Here is a 10805-nt window from a genome sequence, read left to right as displayed (position 1 = left end):
ATACAACGAAATACACTACCATAACAACTGAACAGTAGCTATAGGAAGTAATTATGAATATGGTAGCTATAACAAGTTAATAACTACTAAACAATAGTGGTTTTTGAAAATTCCTTTATGTTTTATGCTACTATGGCATGTAATAATTCTACTTAAAAGAATTAACCTAAATAGCCGCTTAACCTAAAAGAGTAAACAATAAATATGGTCAGCTATTTATATAAAAATTCCTATTATTAAAGTCCAACTCCAATGTACAACACTACCCACCCTACTGTTTTTTTTCCTCATAGGATTCTTGATCGCCTCTACGACTTCAAAAGGATAAGCAAATTGTTCAAAAAAATTTCCTTATAGTGGAGGAAAAATTAGTATTCTTTTCTGTCACATCAGTTTGATTCAAAATAAGTTCCGCTTTGGAAAATAAAGAAAATATTAAGAAGCCGTTTGGATATAAAAATTGTATTTTTTTAATAATAATATTATTTGAAGTTAAGTTGAGAAATAGTATTTGAAATTTGAAATTATGTTTGAACATGCATTTCACTTGAAAAAATATTGTAGCTTTGTGAGTGAGGAAAGAGAAACTATCTGAAAATTTTGAAAAAGTGGTCAAAATCAATTTTTATTTTTTTAAAATTCATTTTCGAAAAATTTCTAAAAATTTGTAAAATTTCATGGACAAACACATTTTTAAAAAATTGAAAAAAAAAAGAAAAAAAAAATTCATGGATAAATGGGGCCTAAGTATATTTTTGAAATTTTTTCACAAACCACTATTGTTTAGTGGTTATTAGCTAGTTGTAGCTATCATTTACTATATTACTTCCTATAACTATGTTTTCAGGTTTTTAGAGTGTATTCGATGTATTTAAGCTAGCATTTCTCGGCGTGAAACAGGGGATTACAGCTAGACAAATTATTGTATTCGACTGTATTATGGAATTACAGCTAGACATATTACTGTATTCGACTGTATTCACGATATGTATTTGTGAACACAGTAACATAAATAGCGCAATTCATGATCTATTCAATTGTTTTTAAACAGAAAGCGAATCAATTAACATAATTGACTCTTAATATAACTTAACAAACTCAATTATAAATCTGAATACATAAATTATATTAATTAAAAAAAATACATGAATACATTCATGGAATATAGCGAGACAGTGATTATAATGATATACATGAAATACAGCGAGATACATTGAAAAAAAAGATAATAAATACAATAAAATACATAGAATACATCGAGATACATTGAAATACAATGAAAAAAGATAACAGACTCTTCAAGTTGCACAGCCCCAAACTCCGTCATCTTTGTGCAAGAATAAACCTAATGTCGTTTCGTCGATAGCAGATGTCGAACCTCTATTGTAAGCCCTAATTTACCCTATAAAAATTATCGACCAAAATTGTACTTTGCAAATACTATAAAGATTGGTTGGGGATCTGAGAGTGGTCATGTTTCATGAGGGACATTAGGGTATGGGCGGCCAGTCGGAGCTCCGAATCAGAGGAAACGGACCACCAATTTGATGGCTTTGAGAAGGAGGGGATCCACTTCCGGTCTAGTGAAGTTGGTGGCTTTATAGTTAACCCTACCACCACCATTTTTTCTTTTTCTTACTCCATCGGGGTTACCTATTTCATGGTTATCTCCTCTGAATCCACTTTTGTTTTCCACGGTATTTGGAGATGAAAAATTCCACCGACTTGATTTTGAACTAGAAGGGTGTTTTTATCCCGATGGAGTTTAGTGAAATGGAAAGGTAGGGGTGTACAAACCGAACCGGAAAACCGCATCAAATCAAAAAATGATTGTATTCTAGGGCTTGATTTCAATGTTGATTTAGAACCCCGGTCCACTAACAATGAAAATTTCGTTCGACAATGGAGATGAATCGGTGGAGAATCATGGTTGTATTCATGGAGAAAGACTGGCATTGAGAGAGAGAGAGAAAGGGTGGAGAAAAATCTGAAAGAATGAGAGAGAAAAATAATACAAAGCTTATTTTATGGCTTAAGGGTAGGAGGTGACTATAAATAGATATTTGGCAATAAAAATCAAAAGGTAGCTATGGAATATAATCTTTTAAAAGAGTATTTATTTAAAATAAATAAGGTATCAACCTTTGCTATATGAGGTAAAAATTCCTATATTTTTCCAAACCTAGGCTAATAAACTCTTTTGAGATAAATTAGCATTGAAATATTTGTATACTCCATTAAATTAGAGTGTACTCCTATCTAAAAATATGCAAGAGAATAGTCAAAATGTCTATGTCATGGCTATTTTTATAGGTGGTTATTGAAAAATAGTCAACAAAGTTACTGAAAAGTATCTATTATTTAAGGCGGAGATAAAATTTGAACAAAAATATCCTAGCTGAAACATAAAAAGTTTCAGCATAATATATTAGATTATGGAACTCTTGTATATAAACTTCCAACATATTAAGTTTGCACTCCATCATATTATGAATTCCAACACATTATGCAGGAATCTCATATATAAAAAATTCGAACTCTACAATATTATGATGAAATATTTTTGGAATTTAAGGTTATTTTGTTTAGATTTTATTTTCACATGAAAAAATCACTAAATTTTGATTACTTTTAAAATTATGATTAATTTTCAATTAACAGTTAATTATCAGTTATAAATCAAGCCATTTCCAATTTTTTCCCAAGAGAGTACGGTTTAAGGCCCAGCCCAAACACAACCCCCTTCTCCTTTCGTAAAAATTGCACGGGGCGTCCTATTTGGTCGCCCCATTTAACCTATACCCATTTTTTTTAAAATCTTTTAACTTGTACCCACTTTTAAACAAGTTCAGTCCGCTTTCTCCTCCTCCTCCTTTTCCATTGATTTCCATATCTCTCTGGAGCTTAACATTGATATAACAATATCTCTTCTTCTGTGGCTTCAATCAATTCCTCAAAAGCCATCTTACTATACATAATTAAAATAATTGTAACGTAAGAAAACCTTTTTGTGATTTTGACTTGCTATCAACTATTCTACTGATTCATGCGACGATAAAACTTATTCTACTTTTAACTTGTACCCACTTTTTAAATAACTTCAGTCCCCTTTCTCCTCCTCCTTCTCCAGTGATCTTCATATCTCTCTGGAACTTAACATTGATATAACAATATTTCTCCTTCTGTGGCTTCAATCAATTCCTCAAAAGTCATCTTACTATACATTTAAAATAATTGTAACGTAAGAAAACCTTTTTGTGATTTTGACTTGCTATCAACTATTCTACTAATTCGTGCGACGATAAAACTTATTCATCTCATTGCTGAAGAGGATTCATGAAAATCTGGTCGTTTGTTAATTCAGGAGTCTACTATAGCATTTGTATCCTTAAACAATGATTATAGCAGTTAATCAATGATTTTTCTGTAGTACTAGTCATGTTATATCCCCGCAGAAAGTATGGGTTCCTCCCCCAAAAATAGAAACTACAACAATACATACTCAAGGGTTTTAAAAACTTCAGCTCTAGAGCTGAAGTTCGCTAGTTACAAACAAAAATTTCAGCTATAGAGCTGAAATTCGACAGTTACAAAACAAAAACTTCAGCTCTAGAGCTGAAGTTTGACGGTTACAAAAAAAAAACTTCAGCTCTAGAGCTGAAGTTCGCCAGTTACAAAATAAAAACTTCAGCTCTAGAGCTGAACTTTAGGCTCGACTACTAGAATGCTGAAGTTTTGCGTGATTGCCTTTGCTAATTCAGCCCCGTATGCTGAAGTTATGCGAAAAAGCAGATACGCTTGCAATTTTTTCCCCAAAGCGGGCACAAGTTAAAACGTGACATAAAAACGGGTATAGATGCAACTGTCCCTCTCCTTTCCCAGACATAAAAGAAAAGGAAAATTGAAAGATGCCTCCTTTTTGCTGAAATTGGGACCGGGGGAGTCTCGGTCCACTTTAAATTATTTTTTGGCTATTTTCACACATAACACATATTAAATAATTCATATTTTAGCATTAATAACAGTAAAATTTATCATATTAACCTTAATTTATTCCTTGAAACTATCACAAATATTTCTACACTCTAGTACTCCAAGTGCTCTGATATCCAAGTGCTCTCATGATAAACAACCTCAACTTCCAACTAAGAAGTTGTGAGTTCGAGTCTCCCTAAGAGCAAGGTGGGAAGTTCTTGAAGGGAAGGTCTATTTGGAAACAGCCTTTCTACCCCAGGGTAGGAGTAAAGTCTGTGTACGCACCACCCTTCCGACCCTATTAAGTGAGATTATATTGTGTTGTTGTTGTTATTGTTATTGTTGTTATTGTAAGTGCAACTTTAAAAATAAGAAGTTAATTGATATCTGAAAAAACAAAAAACCGACAGACGCCTCCGTTTTGCTGAAATTCCACACATTCCTTTACAGAGGTGAGAGAGGTAGATAAAGAAATCCAGAACCAATATCGTGCTATGTCTTTTTTGAAGAGTGGAAACATTTGCTAATCAACATGACTCAAGGTATTGACTTTTCTTTCCTTTTTTTTTCCTTCTTTCCATAAATTTTAAGCCTAAAAATTAGTATTCAAATTCTTCTGCTTAGTGTTTGTATGGTTGTTGTAATCCTAAGGTTGTAAATGCAGTTTGAGTCTATGCTTGAAGGAAAAATTAAGTAGTAGTAGTGTTTTTCTCACGAGTTGTTTACTACGATGAATTGGAAGTTTTACTGTTTAGTGATGAAATTTGAAGTTTTAAAATTTGACAAAGCAACTCAGATTCCTCAATTTATACCTGATATCTGTCAACAGATCTCAAAATGAAAATGTTTTATTTTACTCCTATTAAGTAGTCGAAGAAGAAGACATAAATAAGGAAAAAGGAACATTCTGAGAGAATTAGGATTCAAACCCTTCTGAGTAGAAGCACTTTTAGTCTGGTCATTTCGTGCACCGTAGGGTATGGCTTAGTGGTCGATGAAGTGAGAGGAGAACCACGAGGTTTCACGTTCAAATCTTATACGGTAGGAGGCAAAATATACTAGGTAATTTCTACCTATCTACCTATTACGTAGCCGGTAATAGTCAAGGTATGTACATGTTACTAGTGGCATGAAGAGGACTCTCAACCACTATGAACAAGAATGGCCGGTACTCGAACACCATTGTCATACAAGAAAAACACCAACCACTATACTTAAGGAACTGTTCTGATTTTTTCCCCTCCAAAACAGATGGAAAAAGAGTTGCCGTTGAAGGGGATAGAGATGATAGGATCAGCGGTTTACCAAGAAATGTTATAGATCATATCCTTGAGCTTTTACCGGTTCAAGATGCTGCAAGAACTAGTATTTTGTCGAGTAACTGGAGATATATTTGGTCTACTCTTTCAAATCTGGTGCTGGATTACGACTTCTGTCGTAAGTTAATAGGAGAGTCCGAATCCAAGTTCAAACTAGCAGTAGATGAGATCCTGCTACTGCGCATGGGGAATATTGTGAAGTTCGTTCTTGACATCAGCGGAGCATATTTGTCGTGTGCAGATATTGATAGATGGGTGCTTTTTGTCACCAGAAATGGCGTCAAGAAGCTAACCCTTCGCATTTCAAATCTCAATACATATACTCTGCCCCTTTCTATTTTTGAATGTTCAACATTGACAAGTTTGGAACTCACCAACTGTGTCTTCAAACCACCCAGTTCTTTTCTTGGTTTTCCGAATCTTATCGCACTTCATCTGGAAGTTACAACCTTTGTGCCAACCACATCATTTTGCGTTATCAACGCCCCCCTTCTTCGGTACTTGTCCTTGGACATGTGTCCTGGTACTCAGTACCTAAACATTATTTCACCGGTGTTGAAATCCTTAGGCGTTCGAGATAGTCACTACTATCTCATGCTAAATTGTTTTATCAACTGCAAAAAATTGAGAGTGGTCAAACTTCTTTGTGAAGTGGTTGATAATCAAAATCATGATGAAAAATTAACTCTGGAGAAGCTTCTTATTAGCTTGCCTGCACTTGAGGTACTCTATTTGAGTTCATATATCCTTGAGGTAAGAAACTCATTACTTGTTTTTTCACTTGAATATTTGCTTATAGTGATTGTAAATTCATGTGGTTCTGATTAATATTTGCTTCATAGATTTTGAGTGCAGATGTAGTTCCAAATGGGCTTCCTTTTACGCTCAACTTTTTGAGGCATCTGTCGCTATTTGTAGCCTTTGACCATCTGGGTCAGACTTCTTATGCTCTACAGCTAATTAAGAATTCCCCCAGTTTGAGTAAACTTGAGATTTGGGTAAGTAATATTAGTAAATTATGCGGTCTTGCACTTGATATGTGTATGATTTGGTTCATTTTTGCACTTCATATTTGGGAACATGGAAGGGGAGCCTTGGAGCAACGACAAAGTTATTTCTGTGTGACCTATAGGTCACGGGTTTGAGCCATGGAAACAACTACTAATACTTGAATTAGGGTAGGCTGTCTACATCACATCTTTGAGGTGCAATCCATTCCCGGGACCCTGCGTGAATGTAAGATGTTTTGTATACCGGGCTACCCTTTTATTGGTAAAAACGAAAAGCTAAAACGACTTGGTGATTTCTTTTTGTACAATTAGGTATTATCTACCACTGATAATGACGAAGCAGTTTTGAAGTATCTGGATACGCCGTCCTGCTTGGAACAGCCAATCAACAAGCTCGAGCATGTGACCATCAAATCTTTTGGTATCTCAAAAGTTGAGCTGCGTTTTGTAAAGCTATTGCTTTCTCGCACTCCATCTCTGCTAAGGATGTGCATTAGTCAGAAGACAGACATAGACGTTGATATCGCCTTAGAGTTGATGCGTTTTCCCAGAGCTTCTCCCAGGGCAGAGCTGTCCTATTTTCGATATTAGGATTAGGATTTTAACTCAAAGGAAGGGATGAATGGCAAATTTTGTAAACATGTGGTGATAAATATGTTCTTCCCTCGATATTTTGAAAGACCAGTATTTGTCAATGTCTTTGATATGATTCTCAGTCTTTTGGTATATTGTTTAATCGTCTGCTTCTGATTAAAGTTTCCTGGCTATTGAGAAATAGTCCATTCGATGGTTTAGCAGAATGTGTTATTTTCTTAACAGCAATCACATATATATGTTGCCACTTGCCAGTTAAGATTCTTGTCACTATTGCACAGATTGTTGTGGTATACAACTTAACTGCTAGTGATCTAATCTTCTATTTATACATTTTATACCTACCTCATTACTCATTTCGACCCAATTTATTTAGGAATTCTGCTGTATCAAAGTTTATTGACTCGAATGTTTCATGTGTTTTCCCCCCCCTTGAGTTATTGAACAGAGAAAGCCAGGGGTTGCAGGAAGAGGAATTATTGTTTACTGGCTATTAACTTCCTATAGCTACCATATACATAATTACTTTCCGTAGCTATCTTTCAGTTGTTATGGTAATGTATTTGGTGTATTCGAGCTACTGTATTCATGAATACAGTAGCAAAAATCGGCTAAAAAATAGGGTAGTCCAGCTGTCAGCCGTTGTATTCACATGTATTCATACTATGTATTCATGAATACAATGTAATGATAGGTCTCTTCAGTTGTTTAATGACGGAAAACTGCTAATTTAACGGGATACACTCCTAATATAACTACCTAAATCAATTATAACACACAACATTATCAATCCAATTAATGTGAAGATTTATCAGACGCTAAACACAAAAGAACAGAGCATTCTTCAGAGTTTCAGTCCCTCTTTTTTTTTTCTGATAGAGTTCGAGTTTTTTTTCTTGACATTGTTCGAGGTTCTGCTCGGAATTGGCCTAGTGCTTGTATTCTGTTGTATACAACCTGTAATAATAACCTACTGCCCGCATATTTCATAATAAACTTAGTACTTGTATTCTGTTGTATCTAACAGTTGTGTTCAATGTATTCAAGTTTATTTTTGTATTCACAATATTTTATTTATTCTTAATACATGGTATTACTGCTTCGTTGAGTATATTTCATTGGTTGTATTCATTGATTTTCTATTTGTATTGAGAGTATTTTACTGTATTTCATTGTATTGTTGTTTTAAATATAGATGGATACAGTTAAGTTGAAAATACAAATGAATACAGTTAGGTTGAATGCATAACTAATTGATGAATAACATCAAAATAATAGAACTAACAATGTATCTAAAAATGTTGTTGTATAAACTCAAATACATATAAATACATCTAAATACAATAGTCAAAAATCATTGTACAAAATAATAATCAGTGTATGCCTTATCGAATACATATAAATACATCTAAATACAAGAAGAGAAAACTACTAAACAAACTAAAAATCAATGTATACAGACCGAATACATATAAATACATTTACAATTAGCGTCATTGTATATTTTTGTTCTCCTTTCAGCTTCAATGGTTGCCGATGAACTTGCAAATACAATTCCATTGTTATATGTGAATGGTATAACCCATTTCCTCAAACCTAATCCTAATCTCATTAGCCTTTGCCACCCTCTCCTTTGTCCTTTCCTCTTCCATGTCAACATTAAAAATCAATTCAGCTATGAAGAGACCGTGTCCGCTCCACTTTGGGAAAAGATACAACTCATATCAGAAACTTTGATCAAGACATTCTGAAACTCATGTTAAGAGATGAAATCCAGCAAATCGAGATCTAGGATTTGAGAACAATCTAGAGAGAGAACCTGCAAATAAAGGAGAATCGTGATTCAATAATGGGGAAGACAATGACACTGTGAGAGAGAGAGTGTAGAGAGAAATAAGATACTATGGAATGCATATTTTGCTCTAAAAATTAAAAGGTAACTATAGAAAATAATATTTTAAAAGAGTTCTTATTTATAATAAATAAGGTGTAAAGCTTTGCTATAGGATAAGAGGTCCTGCCCAATATTTTTAGTTATAGGATTCTTGATCACTTCTATTAACTTCCAAAATATAAGTAAATTGTTTAATATTTTTTCTTTGTATCGGAGAAAAAATTAGGGTATTTTTAGCTGAATAATTTTCTTCAAAATAAGTGCACCTTTAGATAATCAAGAAGACTGCTAATTATGTTCTTTTTTCTTTTCTCCAAATCTGGCGCTAAATAAGCTCTTTGCTATAAATAAGCAACGAAGTATTTGTATTTTTTATTAAAGTGTACTCTCTATATTTAAACCCCAAAAAGGCAAAACACTATGAAATATATATATTTTTTTATTTGAATGTCACCATAGAGGTGTTGGGGTTGAGGCATGACCCCTTACCTGTATATTACCAAAAGCCAAAAAGTGAGTACATGGAGGAGAGGGACATAGTGCCTTATCTCCTTTGGATCATAGTCCGAGTTAGGCCTATTTAGAGATCTACTAATTACACAAAAGCTCCTATGATGAGGGGTACATGAGTGGTGATTACTGAGAATTTGTGAGGGGTTATTTCCCGTTCCACAATGATAGAGGATATATAAAAATATGGGGCTAATTACATACATAATCACCATGAAAGTTTGCACCATCCCTCCTAAGTCTAATTCTAAAACATGAGAATTGTGCTTTATCCATACGGGAAGCTCCCCTTGCTTCAGGTGGTAATTCACACACCTGAGAGAAAATTCTTGCCTCTATAGACATTAGCAAGTTGGCTCCAAATTTGGCTAAGGCATCAGCAGTTTCATTTCCCTCTCTATTGCAATGCTGGACTTTTATGTTCAAATCGTGAGCTATTTGAGTCATGTATTTGATGTCATCTGTAAGCTCCCAGGGAGGTTTATAAACTCCCTTCATCATATTAACAGTCATAAGGGAATCCATCTCTAAAATGCAATTGGTCATATTGTTTTGCTTGCACCAATTAAGAGCATACAATGCTGCATGAACTTCAGTTTGGTTGTTAGTGCAGAAATGAAGAGCTTTGGCAAATGCCATGATCAAATCCCCATTTCTGTTCCTAACCACCCCTCCAATTCCTGCAGTTCCCTCCAATGCCATGATCAAATCCCCATGAAATATTGAACTAAGGTCAGTGTAGTTTGGGTCCTCCCACCGATATAGCATGAACACGAAAGGAAGAGTTAAATTTAATGAGTGAGTGAGTTGATGTTTATTCTTTAGTATTGATAGAATATGTGTGGAGTAATTATCCAGTATAATTTAAATTAAGTATTTAATTATTTAAACACAAAAAAAATTATTTTACTATTAACCTTTAAGTTATTACTCTATCAGTTTTAATTTATGTGAACCAATTACATACGTACTGTATAGGTCAAAATCTGTCTCAGTATATTTAGGGCAAGGTAATATCGAGGAAAGAGTCAGTCGAGGTCGACCAGGAAACAACGAGACTCGTGGTCAAGGCGTCAACAATGGTCGAGGTCGAGCACCACAAAAAGAGCTGTAACGACTAGTTTTTAGAATCAGATATTAAAGAGAATATTCTAATGGATATTCTCTGCACTTGTACTATTAGGGTTTGTTGGAGGTATCTCCCATATAAATAAGAAAAAAGATAATGAATGGGGGCGTGTGACATTCATTTGATAAGAGCGGACTTTTAATAAAAGATCCTCTCTCTTGTAAAGTTACAAACACTACCTTTTCATCAAGATTCTTGTTCACATTATTCCCTACTTTTCCATCAGATTCGAAAATAATTTGAACATTTCAGGATTTATCTGTCACTCATTATTTTCAGGAATAACAATCATCTAGTTCATCCTTTATTGGGTGAGCCACTTCTCCTATTTTCTTAAATGTCATTTATTGTTATTTATTGCTAGTTATTCCTCC

At 34.1% G+C, this 10805-nt stretch overlaps 1 protein-coding gene across 6 annotated transcripts; it reads left to right on the top strand.

Moving 5' to 3' along the window:
- Nucleotides 1-4360: 4360 nt before the first annotated feature.
- LOC104237690 (F-box/FBD/LRR-repeat protein At1g13570-like) lies at nt 4361-7098 on the top strand. Of its 6 annotated transcripts, none has more exons than XR_011399971.1 (4): nt 4361-4517; nt 5227-6047; nt 6137-6530; nt 6617-7098. XR_011399971.1 is itself a non-coding variant. In XM_070145687.1 (4 exons), exons 1-4 carry the CDS (start codon nt 4508-4510, stop codon nt 6893-6895), a joined length of 1266 nt encoding a protein of 421 aa, XP_070001788.1. In that variant the 5' UTR covers nt 4361-4507; the 3' UTR covers nt 6896-7098. The 6 variants fall into 6 exon arrangements, 2 of the variants coding, with proteins under 2 accessions (XP_070001788.1, XP_070001787.1); XM_070145687.1 differs by having other exon boundaries at nt 6137-6292; XR_011399972.1 differs by lacking the exon at nt 4361-4517 and having other exon boundaries at nt 4525-6047; nt 6137-6292; nt 6382-6530; nt 6617-6756.
- The last annotated feature ends 3707 nt before the right edge of the window (nt 7099-10805 follow it).

Source organism: Nicotiana sylvestris, chromosome 5 (assembly GCF_000393655.2).
Source record: "Nicotiana sylvestris chromosome 5, ASM39365v2, whole genome shotgun sequence".
Taxonomy (NCBI): Eukaryota; Viridiplantae; Streptophyta; class Magnoliopsida; order Solanales; family Solanaceae; genus Nicotiana; species Nicotiana sylvestris.
Note: the sequence above shows the minus strand (reverse complement) of the source record. Positions and strands in the feature narration are given on the sequence as shown.

Excerpts from the sequence above, each read along its gene's own strand:
- LOC104237690 (XM_070145686.1), top strand. The coding sequence starts at position 5,127 with ATGAACAAGAATGGCCGGTACTCGAACACCATTGTCATACAAGAAAAA. Across the intron at positions 6,048-6,136 it reads TGAGTTCATATATCCTTGAG|ATTTTGAGTGCAGATGTAGT; the intron begins GTAAGAAACTCA and ends TTTGCTTCATAG. Across the intron at positions 6,293-6,616 it reads TGAGTAAACTTGAGATTTGG|GTATTATCTACCACTGATAA; the intron begins GTAAGTAATATT and ends TTGTACAATTAG.